We start from the raw sequence: 26,782 nt of genomic DNA, 5'->3' as shown, positions 1-26,782 counted from the left end.
AAGGTGACTAGAGGTTCTTTAGTCATGCTGAAAGGCAAGCTGGAGGATGGCCTTTACACATTGGCAAGAAGCACCATTGTTGGCTCTGCAAAATGCATCTACAGTGCAGTTACCTAATGATGACAAGGCAAGATTATGGCACATGAGATTGGGTCATATGAGCGCACGTAGACTGGAGATGTTGAGCAACCGTAACCTTTTGAAAAGTGAGAAGATCAGCACATTTGAATTTTGTGAGCATTGCATTCTAGGGAAGCAGAAAAAGGTCAGCTTCAGCACTAGCAAGAACAAGACCGGAAGGGTGCTAGACTACATCCATTCAGATTTATGGGGTCCCTCTAAACTTCCATCGAAGGGCGAAAAGAGGTATCTTCTTACTTTTATTGATGATTTCTCAAGAAAGGTTTGGGTGCGTTTTTTGAAGGCAAAAAGTGATGCTTTTGAAGCATTTAAAGAGTGGAAGATTTTGGTTGAAAATCAAATGGAGCGAAAAATCAAGTATCTTCGCACAGATAATGGCTTGGATTTTTGCAGCGAAGAGTTTAATGATTTCTGCAAGGTTCATGGGATCTCAAGACATAAGACTGTTAGGCACACCCCACAGCCGAATGGAGTTGCCGAGAGAATGAACAGAACTCTTCTTGAAAAGGCTCGTTGTATGCTCTTACAAGCCAAAATGTCCAAAGTAATTTGGGCTGAAGCAGTTCACACTACTGCTCATATTGTCAATCGATCTCCAGCATCGGCGATTGACTTTAAGACTCCGAATGAGGTATGGTCAGGTGAACCCTCTAACTATTCATACTTACGAGTATTTGGGTGTCCAGTTTATTATTATGTTAATAAAGGAAAGCTTGAACCAAGGGCTAAGAAGGTCATATTCGTAGGGTATGTGGATGGAGTAAAAGGGTACAAACTTTGGTGTTTGTCTTTACTCAAATTTATAGTTAGTAGAGATGTCACCTTTGATGAATCCTCTATGCTTGATCCCCGTAAAGTTCCTGTGGGGTTTTCAGGAAACGAGAACAACGAGCAGGTGGAGCTTACTAAGGAAAAGGATCAAGAGACTCAGGTTAAAGATGAGTCAAAAGATGTAGATCTTGAAGAACTTGCTGTCAATGAACCATACACAATTGCGAAGGGAGGGGAGAAGAGGCAGATACGAAGACCGGAACGCCTTATAGATCAAGCAAACCTGATTGCATATGCGTTCGTAGCTACAGAAGAAGAGATTAAGGATCTGGAGCCCTCCTCGTATGTTGAAGCAACTTCTTGCAAAGATGCTGCACAATGGCGGTTAGCCATGACGGAAGAGATGGAGTCTCTTTACAAAAATCAGACATGAGTCTTAGTGAAAAGGCAAAAGGGGAAGAGGACAGTTGGATGTAAATGGGTCTACAGAAAGAAAGAGGGAATTCCAGAAGTGAAAGATGCTAGGTTCAAGGCGAGATTAGTTGCAAAGGGTTTCAGTCAGAAGGAGGGAATTGACTACAATGAGATTTTCTCTCCGGTCGTGAAGTATAACTCAATTCGCGTGCTACTAGCATTGGTTGCACAATTTGACTTGGAGCTTCAACAGCTTGATGTCAAAACTGCTTTCTTACATGGTGATCTAGAAAAAAAAATCTATATGGATCAACCTGAAGGTTTCCTAGTTGAGGGAAAAGAAGATCATGTATGCCAACTGAAGAAGTCTTTGTATAGTTTGAAGTAATCCCCTAGACAGTGTCACAAAAGGTTTGATGCATTCATGACTACACATGAATTTTCAAGGAGTGCATTTGATAGTTGTGTGTATCACAAGAAGATGTCTGGTAACTCAATGATTTATTTACTGTTGTACGTTGATGATATGCTTATTGTTGCTAACAACATTACAGAGATAATTGCTTTAAAGAAACTGTTAAGTAAGGAATTTGACATGAAGGATTTGGGAACTCCAAAGAAAATTCTTGGTATGGAGATTTCAAGAGAAGACGGTGTTGTACATCTTTCTCAGAAGAGGTACATTGAAAGGGTTCTGGAGAGATACAATATGCATACGTGCAATTCTGTAAGTACACTGTTAGCTCCTCATTTTAAACTTTCAGAGTTACAAATGCCTCGGTCCGAAGATGAGGTGGAGCATATGTCAAAGGTTCCTTATGCCAGCGCAGTTAGTAGATTTATTCAGACTTAACATACTTTATTTCAAACAGATACTAAGAACAAATGTCATCGTAAGCGATTTCCCGTACAGAAATATCATATCAAATCCGGTAGGCTGGCGGAATACACATCTCCCAGATTTACAAACATATACAAGCAACCGGGACGTGGTTGCCACTCCGACGCTGGCGCCACAACACATCATACTCCAGAAGGTTTCAAATCTCCGTACAATCCCCGAACATATCATATCATTATATCATATCACAACATCAAAACATATCATATGCCATATCACATCATAACGCCGTATATAAGCGGTACCCGGCCCTATGACGAGGAACTCGGGAACCGTAACACATCATACTGCCGAATATACATGGTGCGCACGATCACAAAACCGGCCCGGGATCCGGCGAACGATATCATAGTAGTAGGCACGAGCAGAGTAGTGCGGAAACCATATGCATAATAAAAAAATAAAATAAAATTCAAAACTCGATGAACAAATATATTTACTGCATCCGACAGCTCAGAAATCAGTTTCGGGTCAATCGGAGTTAGTATACGAAAGTTACAAACTTTTGAAGTACAGAACTTTCTAAAAGCATTTCAGAAACTCTTTTCGGAATTTCAAGTGACATTCATATTAGGGGAACTTTCAACCATTACTATGGAGCAAATCAAATGGAGCCTTTAAGATCATATGTATGTATCAAAATATATGTATCCAAAACTTTAGCCATATCAAATGTTTTTCGGACATCATTACGGATCACATAATCATACTAGGAAACTTGCGGATAACATTATGGATCAAATTAAATGGGGACTTTAAGACCATATTTTCATGTCGAAATATTCATCAAAGGCCTTAGTCTTCTCGTTTTTCATTCTTTCGAACAACATTCGGAACATAACAAATAGGATCTTTGAACATCATAAAATATGTATCTAGCCATATGGAATAGCTTATGGAAGTCAAAGATGTTAGCCATCCTAGTGGCTCCAAGAATAGGATTTTCTTTAGGAGCATACTTATACGTTATTTGTTCATTCCAAAAAGGTCATGCCAAAAGAAAGAAAGGTAGGCGTTACATACCTCAATCGCTCGCTAACCAAATCCCGACTCAAGTCTCGGGCTCTCCAATATCTACAATAATATTATCAATTACCAAATATTAGCTACTAGTACTTAGAAATCCAATTCTAACTGGTACTTGTCTACAAACATTTCGGCAGCATTTCCCCTATATATTCGCCTATCCGAATTTCCAATTGCTCTCCTGTTGACACAGAAATACCAACAATAACATATGGACACAACCATATCTTCAATTCTTTTATTTCAACAAGAACAACTGCATATCAAAACAGCCCCCAACTATAACATAACGATGCCCGAAATTCTAACGAACACTTACAATACACCAAGCAGCCCATATGCACTTCTTATACCTTATTTCATGCAATCTTTTCAGCAAATTTCAGGGAAATACAACAGCAGCCACACGACACCACATCATCTATTCATATGCAACTAAACCACATTATTATCTCTATAATCCTTACAACAATCCACAACAATTTTAACTCCAACTCTAACCTTTAAATTCCTTCATTCTCATCACATAATCTATGATTACAACAACCAAAATATTAATTCAAATCAGTCCGTCAATTTCAATTAAAACAGCCCCTAATCCATAAATCTCAACAAAACAACAAACGAGTTTATAATGTTGTTTTCTCCGTTCTAATTCGTTAAAACTCTAAATAAACACTTTAATAACATAAAAGGAATCTTATAAATACCTTAGCAGCAGCTCAACCACGAAAATTTCATTCCCCAAGACCAATATTTAGCTCAAATTGAAGGCAACGCAACGTACAACGCTTTTCTCTTCATGAGCTTCGGGATTCGGGGCTCAGATTTTGATCAAAATGACTTCCTTAGTCTAGGAGCTCTCTCTCTCTCTCTCTAATGTTTTTGGAGGATCTTAGCTGAAAATGATCAGCCCTCAAATGAATTTGCTATATATATTAATGTTAATGGGCCTCATGGGCCGAAACATTAGTGTTTGGGTCGGGTCCAAACTTGCTGCCCTGCCAGCCCAAATTGCATCGTCCATATGTCCTTATCCAAATATCATTTTGACGAGCGGTTTGTTGCGTTGGAAACTAGACTCGATGAACTTAATTTTAGGCTTTTGAAACACCTTAAAACTCCTCATATACTAGAAGATATGCCTCCAACAATATGGGCTAAAAATCTGGTCCGAGATTTTTCTGAAGTTGTTCGGATTCATTTCGTTCAAATTCGTTTAACTTCTAATCCTCTTCCGACCCTAATGTAACCTCTTATACATACATATACATACTCATATACATACATAACAATACATACACATCTCGAAGGGTCCGGAGAATCACAATAACCTTAAACGTAACTAGAGAACTTACGAAGCTTCGACGAAACTCCAATCGCAAAAATATAGTCATATCTTTTATCCATCTTCTATATCATTACTAATAATCTCAAATACTTTAAAAGGGCACTCACATTACCTCATATACGCTCATAACGCGATTTCAAATCCTTTAGGTTACGATGTCACCTCGGGATACTTAAGGCAACCATATATATATAACGATATTCTTACTAACTCAATTAACTTTCCTTGAACTTTCTTAACTCATTCTTTCTTGTCTTAATTAAAATAGCACGGACTCTTACGGGGTGTAACAAGTAAGTAGATACATGTCCAACCCAGGAAAGAGGCATTGGGAAGTTGTCAAGTAGATATTGAGATATCTTAAGGGAGCTTCTGATGTTGGTCTGACCTTTCAAAAAGGTGGTGGAGGTATTTCAATTCTCGGTTATGTGGATTCTGACTATGCAAGGGATCTTGACAGAAGGAGGTCCACAATTGGATACATCTTTACTCTTGTTGGCAGTGCCGTTAGTTGGAAATCGACTCTGCAGTCGATTGTCGCTCTGTCTACGACAGAAGCAGAATACATGGCAGCAACGGAGGCGGTGAAAGAAGTTATCTGGTTGAAAGGTTTGGTGGCGGAATTGAGTTTGGTTCAGCAAGAATCAACCCTTAGATGTGATAGTCAGAGTGCTATTCATCTGATAAAAAATCAGAGATTTCATGAGCGCACTAAACACATTGATGTCAGATTTCATTTTATTTGATATGTTGTTGAAGAGGGAATATCAAGGTCGTGAAGGTTATCACAGACGATAACGTTGCAGACATGTTGACTAAGATAGTCCCGCTCGCTAAGTTTGCACACTACAAGGACTTAGCGGGAGTACGCATCAACTGATGCAACTTCCAGAGAACAGTTGTTAGGTGGAGGTGGTATGTTCAACAATGGTTTGATTCTTCTTGTTTCTGACAACGGGGTTGCCCAGTAAGCTTAGAAGTTTTGGCCGGAGTTGTTCATACGCATGCTCGTGACGCAAACTAAGGTGGAGATTGAAAAAGTTGTTTTTTTTTGTCATGTGATAGAAAAATCCATGTGACAATTTTAGTTGGATGATTTCTATTACTTGGAGCCAAAGGATGATTTACTTGGAGCCAAAGAATGCATTGCTTGGAGCCAAAGATGTAGAGGAGAATTGAAATGCCATGTAGCACACTTGGAGCCCAAGTCATTTTATGCCTATAAAATGAGAGGCAATTCTTCTTTGTTCATCATCCCAAAATTCATATAATCCTTTGTAGTGAGTAGAGAGTTGAGATGCAATTCTCTTAAGTGTAATTGAGAAATCTCCCCTTCCTTTGTTAATAATAAAAAGCAACTGTTTATTGGTGGACGTAGAATCATTTTGATCTGAACCACGTTAAATCTTGTGTTCTTTCTTTTACGTTTCCGCTAACACTTGTATTATTTTTTTTTCTACAAATATGCCTTTTCTAATTTGAGAAAAAGGTCACATTATGAATTTTTAAATGGTATACGAGTGATGAATATTATATTATGTGGATAAAATGAAAGGCTTAACAAAATAGTATTGGCTTAGCTGTATGACGGCGCCTTCCACGGTCAATCAATATTGGTGCCATCAATATATTCTATTTTCTAATAACAATCTTCAAATAATTAGACCAAGAAATATGTGAGAAACACATTAAATTATATGACTAGTTAAAGTAAAGTTTAGTAAATGCAAAATTACATTCCATAATTTTAAAAACCTTGAGAGGTTGGTTGTTTCAAAATAGTCACATTGAGATTATAATGAATAATGATTTCAGATGTTGCTTCGTATTCTACACCGATTCATCCATAAAATAATACATTGATTAAATAAGTAATGCTAAGTCTAGTGCCAAAGAATGTGTTGCAGCGGATAAGGCTGCTCCTCCCTTAATGATCTCGGGACACTGGTTTTTGGGAAACCCCCGAAAAATAAAGTAATGCTAAGTCTTATGTTGCAAATAAAAAGTTATACTATAAAATTTTATAGAGAAATTATATAACTTAGGCGTCCAATCAGACAACCTCTGAAAAATAAAATCAACAAATAAGGTAATTAGCAAGAAAAAGAAAATTGAAAAGGTAACCAATGAAATTCTAATTTTTTACACGTCATAAATTAAAGAAATCTCCGCAAATGAGATTTGTGTCGCAGTGTTTTGTCTCCTAAACGACACCTCCATGTCCATCCCACAATTCTTAAGCTAAAAACAAAGATGATGGGTGAAATTTAATTAATTGAATGTCTCCTCTTTTACCCATTCCTAAAAAATCACGTAATCCAAGGCCCTTTGTGGGCTTCAAATCATTTCGCAAAATGGTGCCTATAAAGGCACCTGAATTCAAGAGATTAAGGCGATCTGCTTTAGTATTAGGCGTTTCCAATGCGCTAATTATAATTATGGGTGTTGTTATTGTTATTGTAGCAAGGAATTCATGTGGCCACAAGGGTATTGCCCCTGTTATTGTTTTAATGGTTGTTTCCTTAACTAGGATTTGTGCTATGATTGGGACTGGCATTGCTCAGCAACATACTGCTTCCAGTATTTTGACTTCTCAAACCGATTTGCCTGATTCTCAGGCTGCTATTCGACATCAAAGACGGGTAATTTTTTACCCGCCTTTTTTTTTTTTGGTTGCCACAGTAGCTTTTATTATGTGGAAATGCAAAAAAAAAAGGTTCTTTTTGTCATGTTGTGATGTGCATTTTGTTTTTATGTGGCGATATTTGATTGGGCATTGGAATTGAAGTATTAATTTGACTTGGGGTAGTTCGGTAGGGTGTGCAAGAATGGTACTACTTAATAGTTAGTATTAGTAATGCTGAGATTAGCTATGCTGTCATTAATTTTTATCGACTGTTTGGTTTGTTGTATTAAATAACATGCATGACAACAACAACAACATACCCAGTGAAATCCCGCAAAGTGGGGTCTTTGGAGGGTAGAATGTATGCAGACCTTACAGGTAGAGAGGTTGTTTCCGGTAGACCCTCGGCATAAGAACAAGCAGGATGAAAAAGAAATGACGAACAAACCATGGAAACAATGTGATACAATAGTCAAAGGACAAGAAATAACAAATAGTAACAGAAATCGACAGGCAAGGAACTACAAGAGTAATACTACGACTACTAGCATGGAAGGATAAGTGGGACAATACTCAACTACCTACTAACCTTCTACTCTAATCTGTGCCCTTCAAAACCGCCTGTCTACGGTCATGTCCTCGGTAAGCTGGCATGACATAATTTCTAAATGGTACTGAATAGGGTGTATTAGAATAGGAATAGTACTGGTATTGTTAATGCCATGGTTTACGATGTATAAGAATAGTACTAAATAGAGTGTATATTAGTTATACATAGGTGGAAAACACTATCAAAGACGGGTAAATTTTAATCTTTTTCTGTTTTTCCTACAGTAGCTTTGATTTGTGTCAACAGGAAAAGAATGCTAGTTTTCTTTCCTGTTTGGTATGCATTTCATTTTATATGGTGATATTTGATTGGGCATTGGAATTGAAGTATTAATTTGACTTAGCGATTATATTAGCGATCACCAGAGCATTTTTATTCCTTTAAGTTTGCCAAAAGTCAATCGCTTTTGGTCTCTGTTAAATATTTATCAAACTTTGGTTATTAACTTTAACTGGAATTTTGAAAATAGAAAATATTTAACAGGAACTCAGATTTGGAATTCCAGTTTTTGCAGTTTATATTATTTTTGATCTATTTTAAGAGTCTAGTGCAACTTTTTGAGGTGCAAGTTTTGTTATTTTTGGTCTTCTTTGTGTCTGATGTAGTATTTTATGTTGCGCTTTTTGGGTCTTGACGGGAATTTCTGGTTAAATTTTTTTTCTTTTTTCACAGTTCCATTTAATTTTAACAATCCAAAGATTGGTAAATATCTATCATAGACAAAAAGTGCACGCTTTTGGCAGACTTAAAGGACCAAAACTGCTCAGGTGATACTTAAGGGACTATTTTGAACCTACTACCTTAGATAAGGGACCATTTTGGTCATTTTCTTGCTAACTTGATAAATAGCAAAAGTAAGTCACTGGACAGTGGAAGAAAATATTAAAGTAGTTGTTGAAAGGTGAGTTTAGATGGAGAACATATTACATGAGCTATTTTTCATCTGGAAGGAAACTTTGAAAGTAATTTAAATGTTTTTTTCATAGCTTTGATCTAAAGAAGAAAAGGATTGTAGAGCTAAGAGGCTAATGCCTACTTGTTTCTTAGGTAATGTTACATTATCGCAAAAGTATTACATGAAAGGAATTGTGGTAATATGTTTTTCTCTTACACAAGGTAGGTTCTGCCTAAAATTTTACTTGAATAAACCAATATTCTGCACACACAGCTGGATTAAGCATCTCCTAGTTTCTATTTCCCAGACGTCTAAATTAGCCTTTTAGACAGACCTGATACTGTTTATCTCCTCTGGTTTTTAGCATTCACATGTGTATATATATTATGTTTACATATGCAGCTTTTGGTTATTGTTTATATTTATGATTTAAACAGAATTTGATGCCAGTGTGCTGCTTTAGATATATTATTGCTTTATTTTGGCAAGATATGTTCATCTGCTCTGATGGGCGTGTGATAAATTATTCTCCTTTACCAAGTATTTTGTACATTTAAAATCATTAGAACTCTCCGAATGACATTTCTTATATGTAACATACTTTTGATTATTATGGCCTGATTACAGAGGAAATATAGGAGACTATTATTGTGGACGCGAATTGCCTCGGTGATTACGATGGTGCAACTTCTTGGGGCTGTTTTTCTTTTGTTCAGTGTCACCAATCTTTTTCATCGTGATACAGCATCAAGCAACTGTCTGAGAGGTAATATGGAATTGTAAGCGTGCCTTCTTGAAAATTTTGTCTTTCATGAGCATATTGTTTAAGCTTTTACATGCTTTATTTTCTCTGATTCCTTTGTTATGATGTTTCCATAATATGTGTCGACTGTTCTCCTTTTTCTTTTTGGTACTTTAAACACGACCATCAGTTTCGTGGATTCAAGTTTTCTTCAGATGTCAAAGATTGTTATTGGGTAGACTGGCATAGATGGCTGATTCTATGAACTAATCTTGCAGGGATTCTCTCAAATGGTTCAAGGTGGCAACGCAACATGCTTATTCTTTTTATGGTTATTACATCTTATGTGGCTCCAGTACAATGTTTTGCTGGAGCCGATGTCTTGAGATGGAGGTCTTTCTATGCAACGGAAGATAATGCATGGAGGGCACATTATAGGGAGGTATTTGATCATGGCATTCGTGAAGCTTTGTGCTGTCTGGGACGGGTCAAATACTTGTAGGCCTCTCTGCATATGTTGACCACAGGATTTGAATTGTTATTGAGATTGTTTAACCCGCTTTCTTTGTTATACTCTGTTTGCTCCGTAGGACTGTGCTAGAGGAAGATGAAGTTTGTTCTGTGGCACAGTTACTTGGTGATCTTGTCACTTACCGTGCATCTGGAACAGGTCATTTGGAGCTCTTGGCAGGTTCGTGCTGATATAGGGGGTCTGTGTACTTTACTTTTACGCACTCTTTATTTGATGCATGTAATACAATTCCCCATTCTATAGGAAGTGTGAGAATCTGAGTACCCAACCTAAAATCTTAAGACAAGTAGTAGAATGATGCAAGACCTTAAAATCCTTTTGGATGCCCTTTTATACTCGACGTGGGACATGAAAGGTTCTTAATAAATAGAGCTGTTATAATATTGTATTATGTAGTCTAACATCTCTACCAAATCATGCTGGTTGGACATGTACCTGGAGAAGCGTATCCCTAATTTCCAAAGTCATGAAGATACCTCCTCAGTTTGTTATGTGCATCCTTGTGCTAGCATATCTGACAGTAGGGGTGATATAGAAACAGAAACAAAATAATCATGGGCTTTAACTCGCCCCCAAACCTTCGTTCACCCCAAAAAAGCAAAAGGGACATAGTATTATCTACGCTTACCACAACTAGTTTAGGATGTTTGGATGCTGCAGTTGTTTCTAGAAGTAGGAATTCAGATGTTCTGACTGATTTCTACAAGGAAAAGGTGGTATTGATTTAAAAATAGTTATATAAAAAGTCACAAAGTTTCATGCTGGAAATAAAATGGAGAAGAATAAAAAGGTAATTTGAAATCCTTAGAGATTTTAATTGCAGGGGGAGCTAAGAGGAGAATTCTTATTCAATCGAAAAGATCAAGGTTTTCCTTATTGTTTTGCGCATTTTGTTCAGTACAGTTCTCATCCAAAATTACAGTAAAAATGATAGTGATGAATGCTAGAAGTGCTTTAAGTATTGTATTTGTTTTCTATTTCCTCGATTTGTAAGTATTCACTTTGAAAACAAGCTTACCTCTTTCTGTCAGTAAGGTAAAAGAAAATGATCTCTTCTTGATATTCAGGACTAGCTTTATTGCAGAATCCTCGTTCCTTCTCTAAATCGTATGAAGAGTCAATGGTTGTACCCTTGGAAAGGATGCGCGAGGCTGCTTTCTATCATCCATTTGCTGAAGCAGCCTACACGGTATGACAACAAAGCATTTCAATTTGACTTGATTCTCGTTCTGCTTATTTTGATGTGGAATGGTCAATTGCAGGGTCTATTACTTGATATAGGAAGAAATCCTGTACTTTTTTCTTGTTCATGGCTCTATAGGCAAGGGATTCTTGCTCCCTGGCTTTGGAACAGGTCAGACACCCACTGGTTTATCTTGGTTGTAGATCAGCAACTTTGGATTGTTATAGCATGTAACAGCATTGGCTTTTTATAGTTGGAAACAAAGGGCTTCAGTGGAAAAAAATAGAAGTGTATTTGGCTTCAAGTCATAAGTTTGCATATGGATGGATAATACAGGGGAACCAAAGGCAACATACCAGTTCTCAAAAAAAAAAAAAAAAAAAAAAAATTTACATGGGAACAAAAGATCGAGAATAAATGGACTCCTATATGAGTTGACAGGATGTAAGAACTGAAATATGGCATATTAGATTCTCTTAACATTTTGATTTTACTGTTTAATGGGAGGAGAATCGAGCTTTGTAGTATGGGGATGAAACAAACAAATGATTGTTCCCTTAAATAGACCATATACAGGCTCCAATTCTTGCTAGTAAAAGAAGTAATAATCTTCAGATCACCTCTAAGAGCTTTGGCTTAAAGGAATTAGCCTTCTTAAACCTGAAAGATCTTGAGAAACGTTAAGATGCTCATCACTCTTTGCTCTTAAGTATCCTAGAGTATCAGACATACATACACAGTACAACCCTTGGTGCATGATAACTGCTTGCTCCACTCAGGAAACTTCAAATGTATGTCTAGTCTTGTACTGGTGGCCAGCAACTGATATTAGACATAAAAGGATAAAGTGGAATTACCTTGGTTCATGTAGCTTTCTTTATTTATGTTCAGATACCTGATAATTTAAGACCCAGCACAATCAAATGAAGGTTCCTGCTAAGGATTATTGACTTCTTTAAATCTGCTTCCTTAGAGGATCCCGAACCCTAATCTCTATGGCACTTTGGCATTTTCAAACTGTTGTTTGGTTCTTCGTATAGGTGCTTGATTCTTCTTTTTCCTTTTGGAATCAAAATCTATTGATGTAGGCGCCCTTTACTAGAAGGTGACAACTGGTGGCGAGGTCATGCAGCAGCCTTCTTGAAACACGTTCATTTGTCAGCACATATGCTCAGAAAAGGGCGTGTTAATCAAGTAAGTCTAGCTTTAGATTTGTAGGCTATTTTAGGCTGCAGATGTTTTGCGATGACATTCCTAAGTTCTGATCACTGATCACCTAACCATCCAGGTGTGGTGTTAATAGACATGAGTGTAATATTATTTTCTGATTGTACGAGCTACCTATGTAATAGCACTACCAGATTCTAAACAGTAAATCACAAACTTTTGTCCGCTTATCTATTTCGTTCTATGTTTGTAAGGACATATTGAAACCATGCAATTGCCTAACCACGTGAACTATATTTTGATGTCTAAGCTATTTATAAACCGTATGAAGTTTGAACTGTCAGATTGTCATTTCATAAGGCCTGTAATTTCATAAGTTTGAATTAGTTGAAGACTTTGATTCTAATTTTGAAAAGCGACCACTTTGTAGTATGAGGCAATTCAAGGTGAGGGCTGATTGCTCTGGGGGTAACAATGCAACTTCACTGAAGTGCATGCTTAGACAGGAGAAAGTCAAAGCTTGAAGATAGAAAAACATTTTGTCATTAGTAAGGCCATCTTATCATAAATGCGGGGACAGACGTTGTGGCACTAAGACCATCAGACTATAAATACCGATTATTAGAGAAATTATGACTTTGAACTGACACGTGACACTGCAACTCCGCTCCGGTTGATTGCAGACTTCTCTCCAGTCTTTGACAGCCTTGACGCTACTTCTCTTCTTCTTCTTGCCCTCCGACTAGATTTCTGTCTTTTAGTTTCCATCTTAGCTCTTCTACGTTATTGAATTCCAGGCAACAATTCCTATACATCTCTCAAAAGTTTGCCATGTCTTTTTTTTTTTTTTTATTTATATTTTGAATCAAGTGAAACCATGAGTACTTTACATATCTTATTTCGGATTTTTTTTGGGGGGGGGGGGGGGGGGGGCAGGAATAGGTTTTGTACCATTGTGTTTCCTTATAATATTGTCTTTAATTTTTCTTATCCAAAAAAGAGATATTGTCTTTCGTTTTTAAAAAAATAACAACTTCCATATCTCTGTTTCAGGGGAAGTGTAAAGCAGCATATTTTATTGTGGTTTTGCATAATGTGAAATCCGTTGTAATTGCTGTAAGGGGAACTGAGACCCCTGAAGACCTCATAACTGATGGTTTAGGCAGGGAATGCTGCCTTACTGAAGAAGAATTAGATAGCCTGCTAAAGTAATCTTTCTCTCTCCCTCTCTCTCTATATATATCTATCTATCTTTCTATCTCCTCTACACTCATTTGGTCCTTGTCACATATGCACTTGGACATAAATCTGCTTCTGGCGTCACTCTCAGACATCCTTTGACTGCTTTCTTTTTTGACATTACATCTTTGCATTTCTCTTTGGTATTCCACCTGTGCTTTTTAAATACTTCTTGATTAGGTACTTGTGACCATTAGAATTACCTTGCAAGTTCCCAACTGCTATGACTCCTGGATAAATGTTTTTGTATTACCACCTCTCAACAGTTGCCCTTTTTCTCATGCCCGACTTTTAGGTTTTCGCAGATCATGGACACTTAGACTTGAAAAATAAAAAACCATACCATCTTTAAATTCTCTTCTTTTGCTTTATATGCAACATCATACTTATGGAGCTTCATTTAGATTCTCTTTCTATCTTCATTTCTCTTTTGTTTTTCCTCTTGTTTGGACTTGCGGAAGGATGTTTCCGCATCGTGGTAATCGAATAGAAAATTGAAAAGGCTATCTATGACTCTGGAAGGAAGAAATAGTGCTAATATGTATAAACTCACTAGAAACAAAAGATTCTAAGGTACATACAGTTTTTTTTTCTTTTTATAAGGATTCTAAGGTACACGCAGTTAAAAAGCTATTAAAGGAACAATCTAACGGCTCTGCACCAAGCAAGGTCATTCATCGCCTAAACTTGTCTTTAGAGATCCAAGTATCTAGATTGAGCCTAAGTACTATACTTACGCGTACTTCTGAAGAATTCTCCTTTACTTTGTGACAAGAACTTCGGAAGAATTTTGTTTGGCTGGATTTCATTTAGAGTAAAAGAAAGTATACATGTCTCAAAAAATGCTACGCATATACTGCCACAATCTTCCTAGCATTGAAGTTGTTGAGTATATTGTTGTCCCACATGGTAGTGTAAATACTTCCAAATGGTGTAAAAAGGTTTTAGGCCCACTCCATCATCTCATCTATAATTGAATGGATTGGATGATCAACTTCTTTTATATGGTATTAGAGCTGCTCCACATGTAACTTCGAACGATGGTGGGGCAAACCTCAGTAAAGATGTTTAGTCCCTAGGGAGATTGTCAGTGTATATAATACCCTAGGTGATTCCATGTCCACAAGACACAAAAGTGATGTTACACACGAGGAAACATGCCTTAGATCCCTGTGATGCGTTTTAGAGCTGTGTGGACCTATGTTCAAAATGGACAATATCACTAGTACTCTGTTAAAACTTGTACAGAGCCAACCAATGATAAGCTAGTGTTCGTTCCAGTAAGTTCACACTAAAATTCACGTGTGAACCTTAAGATAGAGTTACATGTGCAAGAGAGTGTTGAGTATATTATTGTTTGTAAGTTGCGTAAAGAATTTCAAATGATTAAAAAAGATCTTGGGCCACTCCATCAATTATCTTAAGATCTTGCGTTGGATGTTTCGGTTCTTTCATTGTACCGAGAATGGAGGAGATGTTACAGTCCCGCATTGTTTAAGTGTATAGGATGTAATAAAGCTAACTTTTGGAGTTGAGTTGGGTCCATAGTCCATATTCTCTAATAAAGCAATGTTACATAAAGTGGAAATGATATACACCATAGTAACACATTATAGTGTTCAACCTAAAGCTAAAACCATAAAAATGAAGTGGGTTGAGAACCATGAGGTCTCAGGTTCAAATCCCAATGGAGGCAAAAAACACTAGTTGATTTCTTCCCAGCCTTGGTGGATAGAGATACCCGTTACCTATGCTGGTGGGAGGTAGTAGGTACCTCGTGGAATTAGTCGAGGTGTAGGTAAGCTGGCCCAAACACCACAATTATAAAAAAAAAAAAAAAAAAAACACATAAAAAATAAGGAAAAATGATCTACACTCACATAAGAGATTTACTGGGTTAGATTGAGGAACCAAGAAGAGATTGAACATTCTTTGTAGCAATATTATGTGATTTTCTCGTTTTGCTCCGATTACTGCCTAAATTTGCCGTACTTGGTTTCTGCATAGCATATAAGCAGCAGTATTTGACTACACTGTTTTTTTTTTCTTTTTTAATGCATCATTCTCTTTCAGTGGCAATCATTTTGACCCATGCATTCGTCAAAGAGTGGTTTCATCCACACCACACCATGCACACTCTGGAGTAGTTGAGGCCGCACGTGATCTTTACATGCAAGTAGATGGAAATTCTGGAGATGGTACAGTGCATTGTTTTCGGGATTATGTAATGCTTGTATCTATTTATTTTTGACCTGAAATCATGCGTAGCATCTAGTTAAATGCTGAGATGAGTTATTAGTGCTAGAATTGCAGGTTGACATGTTTGATATGAAGGAGTGTATATAAGGCCCTTATATACGTGGCAAAGAGGAACCCACTTAATTTTTTTTTTTTTTTTTGATTTTTTGAGTTTTTATATATATATATATATATTTTTTGGTTTAAAAAAGAGGAACCCACTTAAGGTTTTAACTTTACCAGTAAAAAAAAAAAAAAAAAAAAGGCCCTTATATAAGGTTGCCACAGCTTGGCTTTACCTCTTTAGCTATCATCATACTCCAACAAATTTACGAAGTGAATTGATTTATCTTTCCCCTTCGAATTAAACCTCCGCATCTGCTATGATATTTTGTAAAAATATGTGTGCTTTGTCTATATCAGGTGGATTTCTCTCCTCATTGCTGGGAGTAGGATGTGAGTGTGAGGGATATGGTGTGCGAATAGTGGGGCATTCCCTTGGAGGAGCTATTGCTGCTTTACTAGGAATGAAGGTATTCATTTGTCTAATGAAATGCATTCCTGGAACTTTTCTGTCATGTCTGGCCGCTCTTTGTACAGGACATGCATGCCGTTTTCCCTCTCTCCCCTCTCCTCCCCCACCCCCCTCCCTCCTCTTCCTTTTGGTGAAACTTGTCCAAAGAACAAAAGAAAAAAATGTGTGATAATTGTATTTTTTTTGTGTCGGTGTCACTTTTGCTTCATAAGCATCTGGATTCAGAATAATAGAGGGTGATTGAATCAAATTCACTTGTTTGTTTATCTAGCTGGTGATTTTCTTTGTTAAAATCACATTCTCACATTCTTACACTGGTAAAGCTTTTCAACCAAATATATTATTCTGATATTTTAATGGATAGTATCATCTCCAATAAATATGCTGTCAATAGATTTCATCAGCTATCCTTGGGGTATGATCTGAACTGGACTACATATCTTTAAAATATATATACTTGAACGTGCAAGACCATCTATTAGAAAACACAGTTTCTTTATTGGGTAACTGAATTGCTGATTAATGCACCCCTGATTTTAATAGACTCATTTTGTGTAAACAATGGCGGATTAGTTCAAGCACAGAAAAAAGTATTTTATTGTTAGATTGTCTAGATTACATAACTAGACAATCCCTAGTTATGTAAAGATTTGTGAAGTTCATCTCCGTACTTTGAATTTTGTAATGGTCACTTTGATCTCCATATATTTCCAATCAGTTATTTTCTTAATTGATATAAATTTCTGGAGTTACTACCTCTAGCCTATTTATAAATCAAATTACTATATTTTGTTGAGCAGCTACGCAAACAGTATCCAGATTTACACGTCTACACATATGGTGCTCTCCCATGTGTGGGTCTGGTGGTAGCAGATGTTTGTTCAGAATTCATTACCAGGTATTTTCAGTGTGTTATTATCTCTGCCACAACTGAGTGTTGCTGCTCATATGCTATTAAATTAACTTCCATTTTTATTTTAACATCTTCCAGCATTGTAAACAATGATGAATTTTCAGCACGCCTTTCAGTAGCATCAATTATGAGACTTCAAGCAGCTGCACTTAAGGCACTATCAGAAGATGGCACTGTTGATATTACAACAATTCTTAAACTTGCTCATCACTTTACTTCACTGACTGTCTGTCAGAAAAGCATGAACGATGGAGAATCGTCAGTTAATTCTTTGTCAAGTTGTACAAACCAAATCAACCATAGCCAGCTTGAAAATGGTACTACTGGACTTTTGAATTTGCCGTGTGAATACATGCCTCATTTAATCATGTTGTGTCTAGTTAACTGTATTTGTCTGCAGTTTCTTCTATTTGTAACTATTTCACTTTTTCATGCAAAAGTGCTACTATTTCTGCAGGATTGGCTAAGCATGAACCAGGATCCTCTGTTTTGCATGACTTAGATACAGATCTTAGCTCTGATGATAAAATCGGTTCAACTGATTCATTAAATCGTTTCAACAGTCCTTTCAATTGCTCCACTTCTGGTTCAAGTCCATTTGGTGATCCTTTAACCGAATTTATGGAGGCTGTTCCATCTTCCCAAAATAAGTCATCATTGAGTATCCCGGAGTTGTATTTACCTGGTCTTGTTATCCATATTGTGCCACAGAAGGATGGCCTTCATCAACCCTTGTGGAAACGCTTGAGAACTTGGGAGAGAAGCTGCAGGTTTAGGGCATATGTAGCGAAAAGAGAAGCATTTAAAGATATAATAGTATCACCATACATGTTCCTGGACCATCTACCTTGGAGGTATTTAAATTAGCATTCCTTTTCCAGAATAGATTTTCCATAGACATACTAATATCTACTTCTTCAGATGTCAGAATGCACTGGAAAATATACTTAAGACTGGAAAACTTAAAGCTCCAGACGATGCATCTGAAATTGTGTGATTGGTGACAACAAGGTCAGTTGTCACGTCATCAACTTTGTAGTCCTTGACACGATCTTTTTAATGGTTTATCCTTCTCTTTTACTTCTATTGTATTTTTGATTGGAACATTTTATTTTCTGTTTCACAAAGAGAATGCCAATTCACTCCACGTGTTTCTTGAACAAGCATTGTACTAGTCTGGCAACCTAGATATCATTGGGAAGAACTGATTCATAAACATGACCATGACAATTAAATGAACAAGCATTTACTTCCGAGGATGTAACCAGATCAACAGAAGCATGTTTATCATCACTTTTCCTGACTAAGAATGCGATGTATATTATCGTTGCATAAGTTGTTTCTTTCTCTTAGGTGATTCACAACCTCAGAAGAGCCTGTATCCAGAACTGCTTCGCAACAAGTCAGCTTAATCATTTTATGTGTCTTAATTGTATAAGCACTTTGTTACTGCAGAATGATTCCTTAAATTTTGTGAGTTCACTTAAAAGTGACCAATCTTGTCATCTCTTTTCTTTTCAACTTTGAAAGGATGAACAAACTTTGAGAGAAGGGCATCAGAATATCACAAAGCATGGATTTTGTCATTGTGAAATTGAAAGCTTCAGCCTATGATACGCTTTTTGTGTATATAAACAAACAGTATCATTTGTAACTCTTATTGTGAGAAAGATTATCATTTGTAACTCTTATTTGAAGTCCAAGTTTCTTTAGCGTCTAAAGTTCCTGACTTCCTGTGCTAGCACTTGGAATGGTATCAAATGTTTGTTTGGACTTTGGTCGATAGAAAAAATGAAATAACGACAAAAATTTTAAAAGTAATCTCACTTCTCTAATCATATCATTTTAATTTTAACTAAACAATAAATGATCAGCGAAAAGCTAGCGACTTACACACTACAAGAAAATGTCAAAATTGTGACGGAATATTTGAGACGGAGCAGTTCTATCACAAATTGTGACGGAATTGTGATGGATCAACCTTTCATACATAAAAAAATGTAAAAAACTTTTTTTTCCCATAAAAATTTTGAGGGTAACGGATTTGTGACAAATTTTAAATATGATTTTTGTGACGGACATATTTTCGTCACAAATTAAGGCTGCTAAGAAAAAATGACAATTATTTGTCACAAATCCGTGACAAAAATTGTGACGGATTGAATATTCCGTTACAAATATAATAACAAGACAATTAATAATAAATATATAAATTTGTGATAGATTTGTTTCCCTCACAACAACAAAATTAGGCAACTTTTTAATTTTGGCCCCAAAAATTTTCACTACTTTTTAGTTTCCCACCAAAATTTGACCCCATTACATTTCAGCAAAATAGTTTTGCTTCCCCCAAAATTAGACCCCATTACATTTCAGCAAAGTAGCTTTACTTTCCCCAAAATTAGACTCTTCTAAGCTTCGACTCAGTTAATTTCTCGGTGATTTCAGCAAAGTAGCCAGCCGTTCACTTCGACTCCGTTGTCATCTTCACTAAGAGGTTTAGTTTTTCTCTATTAACCAAAACTTACAGTGAATAACTTTTGGATCTTCTTCATATTGGGTCCTTCAATTCTTGCCCAAATTTGTCTCTGATTTCCTATGTAAGTATTCTAAAGTGAATAATTTTTGGATCTTGTTATTAGATCTTTCAATCTATGTTTAAAAAAACTCCTACTAGCTTTTGCATGCACCGATTTTTGAATTTTTTGTGGTGGGTCTTCATCAAACTAGAATATTGCGTCCTTCACTTGAAGTGGGTAAAATTTTAATTAGTTTCTTTCTGATTTGAACAAATTTTGGGCTAAATGGAAAAGCTTTGATTTTACTAAAGGAATTTTTTGTTGCTATGTTGATTTTCCTAAAGGAACTTCCGATGTTCATGATCAATTTATGGCTGCAATCGTTACGTCCTAAAAATCACTCTTTGTTATCGAAAGAAAAGGGTTCGCAGTATAAGCTTGGTCCCGAAGTTCATGTTTTACTTCATAGTATTATCATAGATGTGCTTATTTCACTATCTTATGTAGCTCAGATCATTTGAGTGATATTCGTAGTATTATCCTAGTTGTGCCTTTAGTTTTGAAGCTTATATGTCTAGATATTGCTAGCTCGTATCGTCTTATGGTGTATTGCAACTTATTTTGCAGAAAACTTCAACAACCTCCATTTTCAATCAAGGATCAAGAGGAGAAGGCAAAGAGGAGTTCTTTCTTAAAGGTTTGCATTTTATAGAGCTTCTTACTTCTTTTTGCTGATTTGTTGGACTTGATGAAGAGACTTTGGCGCCATCACTCATGTAAGTATTTGGCGGCACTTTCCGGGTAACTAATATTCATCGTAGAATCAAGTGAGTTTAGGATAACTAGAATTCTTGAAACTTAACTAAAGAGTTTTTTTAGTTGATTTTGCTTTTCATTTTCTTATATTCAAAGTAAAATTGTTTCATTATTGATACAGGTGGATCTGTTGGAGTACATTAGTTTATTTGAATTTGCTAAGTTTAGAGCATGAAGAGAACAATGCAAACTAAGAAAGTTAATTAGTCTAGCTTACCTACCTTAGCAGATGTTTTTGGTAATAGGATGCTGGTCCTAATTCACGGTTAAGAGAATTCATTAATTCAATTCAAGTACAATCTATTGTTGGACTACATTTCATTTTAGATGGTAAGTTGCTTCTATTTTAAAATCTTCTAGAGATGGACTTTGTTTGACTTGAAAATAAGTAGGTTTGGTATGTGTGCTGCTAGTATGGGGGTTATTTCAACATTTCATTGAGTCGGAGGGCATTTCAACCATTTATCTTCAGAAATGGAGGAATGGTAGTTATGCCACACAATTGTTCGATGAAATGACTCAAAGAAATTTGGATGTGTTAAAGTCTGAGTAGCCTTAATTCATGAAAATCCCCAGTATGTGAAGGGGGGGGGGGGGGGGGGTGAGTCCAAATGATTTTCTATTCATGTCAAGGGGTGTTCATTTTTAGTGTTATTAGTTAGAAATACATCTGAATGATGTTTTGAGAATAAGAAATACATCAATCCCATTTTTAAACTAAAAAAAATGAAAAGAAACTGTTTTACATGGAGATTAATATACAAGTTCAGAATGAAAATTGATCACTTTTCCATATCCTTTTAAGGCTTTCTGTTAAGTGTTTCAGTTAATAGTAATGAGAGCTATGTAGTTCTAATTGTTTCTGGTGAAAGAAAAAAAGGTACTTTATATGTAGTAAAGATTATTTCTTGAGAATGCTAGTTACAAGTTTTTAAGTTAAAAGATTGTTATGACTTTATTGACAAGGCTGAGTGGTTGGGTCCCAACTCTATATCTTCAGTTTATGACCAATACACCTTTGTGGCTTAAAAAATCATACAATCCATGTCTGACTACTAAAATTTTAGAAATTGAGTGCTTTTGTTCTGTTCCTGTTCTTTAATTTTTTTACCAAGAGATGTTTCCTTTTTTGCTCTGTTCTGATTCATCTATTTTTTAACTAGATTTCTTGATGGTTTTTTTAAGAAAGGTTAAAGGAGAATTGAATTTTGTCCTTCCTCTATCAGATGGGAGATGCATCGTTGACTTGATAGACATTAAGCACTTAACTGGTCATATTCATATTTCTCCTTAATGTTCCGCAGCTTGAAAATCATGGTTTTGGTCTGGAACATACATCATTGACTTTATTGACATTTAATAGTTTACTGATCATATCCGTATTTCTCACTGTCAATGACTACAAAGATAACAAAGCGTTACATGTACTTTTTGCTATGTAGAGTGCATTTCTTCTGATTATGAGAGGGCGATTATATCTTTTGACTAAGTCCAAATGGTTTCATCAAATTAATCGATTGATCCATTTTTGTATTTCTGGGTGTCGCGTCTTGTATCTTTGCTAGTAGGGTTGTAGTAAAGTTGTTTGATTTGTTATGTTAGTGAAGCGTAATATAACTAATGGAAAATTGCCTTTGAAGGCAATAAAGTTAATCACCTTCCTACATTTTTATTAACTAGTGAAGTTACCCGCGCTTCGCGCAGGCATAAAAAACTTCAATCATTTAATTTTTTAAATGATATTTTTTATTTTTTTAAGAAAGAAAAAAATTAAAAAGAATCATGTAACCTTGATCGATGTTTTACTAATTTAAATTATTCTATCTTTTTTTTTTCTTTCACTTATTATAAATTAGACTTCAATATACATTCCTTTCACGTTTAGGAGAAATTAAAAAAAAAAAAGTAAAAATTAACCTACTATAATTTGTTACTTGAGCCAAATTTTACTCAGATTTCTCTCACATCTATCTTAAAGACGAAATTTATGGCGAAGAGCACAATATATTCCATATTGACAAAAATGCCTAGTTTTATATTTCAAATAATAGGAAGCTGATCTTTTCTCTTTGTCGATCAAAACTATTCAATTAGACAATCAATTTATTTTCAAGGGATAAAAAATTCTCTAATTTATTTTAAAAAAAATGATTGATACTCAATATGAATGCTAGATGGCCTTAGGTATGTAGAGAGGTGAATTGGAAAAAAAAGTTGAAATTTAATAAATGCATATTAAAATATTAAAGCACCATTACAAATAAATTACCCTAACAACAATTGACATGTAAATCATTCTTAAAACCATAAAATGCTTACACTTGTGATAATTAAAGTTATTTCATGAGATAAAATTCAGAATGTTTTGCCTACTACCTTGGTTTTTAGAAGTTGTAGTAAATATGAATAAGCTAATGTTTCAAAATCAAGTTTGCACCACATTCTAAGGCATTAGTATGTAAACATTGTTTCATTTCTCTCGATTATTACAAATCAGCCATAGCAAAAAAGACGAAAAAGTGTGAAATTGAGAATACAAGAGATGGAGATTAAAGACGTTAAGGTTCTTATCCTCGATCTTCTGTTCCCTTCATAGCTATTGTTATCTTCCTGCAACTCCTTTCTTCATATCACTGACTATTTGGTTGCTCCATCATACTCATTTCTTCACCGTATCATAATATATATAGTTTTCAAGATTACTATTATTTTCTCTCGAATAAAAACTACAAACAAAATATTAAAAATATGTGTACAAATCAATCATAGCAAAAAAGACGAAAAAGTGAGAAATTGAGAATACAAGATAATGGAGATTAAGAACGTGAAGGTTCTTATCATGAATCCTTGGCTGCTTCTGGTCCCTTCATAGCTATTGCTATCTTCCTGCAACTCCTTTCTTCATATCATTGACTATTGGTTGCTCCATCATACTCATTTCTTCACCATATCATAATATATATAATTTGCAAGATTACTATTATTTTCTCTCGAATAAAAACTACAAACAAAATATTAAAAATATGTGTTACAAATCAACCATAAAAAAAAGACGGAAAAGTGAGAAATTGAGAATACAAGAGAATACAGATTAAGGACGTTAAGGTTCTTATCCTGGATCCTTGGCTGCTTCTAGTCCCTTCATAGCTATTGTTATCTTCCTACAACTCCTTTCTTTATATTACTGACTATTGTCAACTCCATCATACTCATTTCTTCACCGTATCATAATATATATAGTTTGCAAGATCACTATTAATTTTCTTCATTTAGTAAAAAAAAAAAAAAAAAAAAAAGAAGAAGAAGAAGAAAAGAGAGGCTTTGTAAATGAAAGGTTTTAGAAACTAAAATATATTATTGCATTTACAAAATTTGCTGTTATTTTGGCTTTTGTAAGGGAAGTTGAAAGAATGAAGGGAAAATGGATCACGTCAGCTAAGTTATACCACCTTATATATGGAAGTTTCATTTCTAAAGTTTAATTGCATATTAACTATACCGGTAATTATTAGCATTAACAAAACATTAGTGGGGAATACCAACGTCAGTGTTTTAGTTAAAATATGCTTGTTGGTCTTCTTTTGGGAAGGCTAACAGACTGCAGTAGTAATAAAAGGCCTAATAAAAATTGAATCTCTTATTAAGCTTGTTATTATATGGAATGGGAAAGGTTGGGGAGTAATAGTTCAGATTTTTTGTTACAATAAAATGAATTAAAATAGGTGAGAAAGGCAAAAAAAAGAGAAAAAAGATAAATGTCAATGGAGGCCATAGAGAGATGCCACATAGGATTGTCTATGCCTAGCTTTATATTATATATAGATTTGAGAAGTGAAAAAGTTTACTTTGAAATTTATTGACATGTCATATAGTTATTGCATGTTTCGTGACAATGTATCGTGTGGTTGGATATTCTCATAGGGAATAAAATTGCATGACTTTGGTAAGCATCTTGGTGAGCTATTTTAGCCGAAAGTCTAATCGTTTCTATTGACAGGGTATAACAAGGTTTCTCTTAGCGCTAATTCCACATTAATACAAAAGTACTTGACGCCCTCCCTCTCTTTTCTCTGAGGTGGTGCTGATCTTATAATCATAAGCAAGTGTTTGAGATACAATTGTCCTCTACTTTCTGGTGATTGATTAAATTTCTCAAGATTAGGAATTTGTTCAACTTTTCAATTGTGGTTCACTAGTTTAAGATAGTTATGTCATATTTTTGTCATATACAAAAGATTGACCATGTTGTCCTGGTGCATTGTGCACATTTCAATTTATTTTGGGCATAATTGTATGATGATAGCATTGACTTGATGTCGACCATTTGCTATTATCTGATCTCTTACCTTTGATACAGCAGAATAATTATTTTGATAAGTGATCTGAGGCTAAAACAGAGCAGGTGATGTAAGAGACTAGAGCATCGTTTTCTAACAATGCATAGAGGAGGATATTTCAAGTTTGAGCAAACAGAGAGAAGGTCGGTTACATTATGTGGAGGAGCGATTTATGCGTGCATGATGAGTAAGATGGTATTATCATTCCTTCTTCGATTCTCGTCCCTTCGATACAGACTCTTCGGATGCTTTAGTGGTTACTAATGTTAGACTTTTGTTAACTTTATACTCGGTCTTTAGAATTTCTAGATTTTTATAGAAGAATTTACGGATTTGCAATTTTTAAATTGATTTGTAATATATTTCATAGTATGAAAGTTACATTTTTGTTATTGTTAATTATTTTGTGCTTTTAGCTAACTTGATGTCATTTTATATTAATGTGAAAGGTGACAAATAAAATTTTTGATGAAAAACCTAGCCTCAAATCCATCACAAAATAGCCACCAAAGGTTTGAATTTGTGACGGAATATTGTGTCATAAAGATTTGTGATGGAATATGCTGTCACAAATGCTTGGGTGAGAAATTAAAATTTGCGACGGAAAATGTTTTATCACAAATATTGTGATGGATTAAGTCATCACAAATCTGTCACAATTTTGTGACGGAATCAAGCCTAGTAAGGATTCTCAATTTTGTGACAAAAATATCTGTCACAATTTCGTCACAAAAAATTGTGACGAAATTGTGATCCGTCAAAAGAAATTTATGACCAAAGACTATTTGATGGCCGCGGTTCCGTCACAAATCCGTCACAAACCCTGATTTGTGACGGATTTATGATAGATTTGTCCGTCACAATTTTGACATTTTCTTGTAGTGACAGATCCTAACAATGTAAGCTTCGGATCAGGATATAAAATAATAATTTCCTCAGAACTTATCTTTTAGAATGTAATTATTTTCAAAAAAGTTAATAATTTCAAAAATTCATATCACACTCGTTTTGATTCGTCTTATGGGCATATTATGTTAAAGCGACAACTACCATTTTTAGTTCCGCTATTTTAAATAAAAACCTCGAAAGACCCTTCTTGCATTTGCCCTTCATTCTTCACATTAGCTATATCGTCTTCCTTGCGTACTGATTTGCTATTTCTTTGGATGAAATCTATGGTGATAAATATTGCATAAACTATAGTATAAAATGATGATGAGAAATATTAAAATCCTTGTAATATTGAACCTAATTACTTGGTACCATGATTATTCTTAAGTTTTATACACGCTTCAAATTGGTTACAACTGCTGTTGTTTCTTTCTTCTTCTCCCAAGAGCAAAGAAAGCCAGTTATCTAATGAGAAAGATAAGCAAATAACAATTTTTTTTGTCAGATTTCAAACTAAAGACCAGTGACCTTGACGCCTCTAGTTTCTGCCAAGTACCTTAGCTTCGGATTTGCAATGCCCCACTAATGCCGTATTCTTCTGTGATAGAGAATACTTAAAAGTATGATTGAATTTCATAAAACATTGTTATGGTATTTACATATGAAAAAAGAAGGAACCACAAAATATCTTCAGCTCCTTTTTTACTTCATTTCTAAGTTGTCATATTTTTCTCAAAGTTTTGTGCATGTTTAGTCTAGTGGTCATGAAAGATTTGCATGTCAAGTTAAAATTATGCATATGCAGGCGCAGACGTATATACACCACCTTGTATGTTTTCAAATGGATAACTGGTAGTACTTCCTATGCTATGTAAAGATTTCATATATGCCTACATGGTGTTATTGAGAATACTTACGTGAGGAGGATTTTGGTT

The 26,782-nt window shown here is 35.3% G+C and overlaps 1 protein-coding gene and 1 long non-coding RNA gene across 6 annotated transcripts; both read left to right on the top strand.

The window, feature by feature from the left end:
* The first annotated feature begins 6,786 nt into the window (after nucleotides 1–6,786).
* Nucleotides 6,787–18,975, top strand: LOC132609483 (uncharacterized). 5 transcript variants are annotated; one of them, XR_009570863.1, is made up of 15 exons: nucleotides 6,787–7,246; nucleotides 9,363–9,501; nucleotides 9,756–9,975; nucleotides 10,068–10,168; nucleotides 11,077–11,198; nucleotides 11,272–11,363; nucleotides 12,281–12,386; nucleotides 13,413–13,567; nucleotides 15,672–15,796; nucleotides 16,260–16,369; nucleotides 17,172–17,269; nucleotides 17,363–17,601; nucleotides 17,742–17,885; nucleotides 17,996–18,138; nucleotides 18,206–18,975. XR_009570863.1 is itself a non-coding variant. In XM_060323472.1 (15 exons), the coding sequence occupies exons 1-14, from the start codon at nucleotides 6,884–6,886 to the stop codon at nucleotides 18,279–18,281; spliced, it is 2,343 nt and encodes a 780-aa protein (XP_060179455.1). In that variant the 5' UTR covers nucleotides 6,788–6,883; the 3' UTR covers nucleotides 18,282–18,295; nucleotides 18,638–18,975. The 5 variants fall into 5 exon arrangements, 4 of the variants coding, with proteins under 4 accessions (XP_060179455.1, XP_060179454.1, XP_060179453.1 ...); XM_060323472.1 differs by having other exon boundaries at nucleotides 6,788–7,246; nucleotides 17,742–18,138; nucleotides 18,206–18,295; nucleotides 18,638–18,975; XM_060323471.1 differs by having other exon boundaries at nucleotides 6,788–7,246; nucleotides 17,742–18,138; nucleotides 18,206–18,295; nucleotides 18,413–18,975.
* Nucleotides 18,976–19,256: 281 nt separating this feature from the next.
* On the top strand, nucleotides 19,257–25,358 carry LOC132610192 (uncharacterized). The gene is made up of 2 exons (XR_009571058.1): nucleotides 19,257–19,781; nucleotides 20,431–25,358. It is a non-coding gene; the product is annotated as an uncharacterized LOC132610192 (long non-coding RNA).
* The last annotated feature ends 1,424 nt before the right edge of the window (nucleotides 25,359–26,782 follow it).

Source organism: Lycium barbarum, chromosome 9 (assembly GCF_019175385.1).
Source record: "Lycium barbarum isolate Lr01 chromosome 9, ASM1917538v2, whole genome shotgun sequence".
Taxonomy (NCBI): domain Eukaryota; kingdom Viridiplantae; phylum Streptophyta; class Magnoliopsida; order Solanales; family Solanaceae; genus Lycium; species Lycium barbarum.
Note: the sequence above shows the minus strand (reverse complement) of the source record. Positions and strands in the feature narration are given on the sequence as shown.

Coding starts and splice junctions, on each gene's coding strand:
- LOC132609483 (XM_060323472.1), top strand. CDS start 6,884: ATGTCTCCTCTTTTACCCATTCCTAAAAAATCACGTAATCCAAGGCCC. Junction 16,370..17,171: donor CTGCTTTACTAGGAATGAAG/GTATTCATTTGT, acceptor TTTGTTGAGCAG/CTACGCAAACAGTATCCAGA. Junction 18,139..18,205: donor CTGGACCATCTACCTTGGAG/GTATTTAAATTA, acceptor CTACTTCTTCAG/ATGTCAGAATGCACTGGAAA.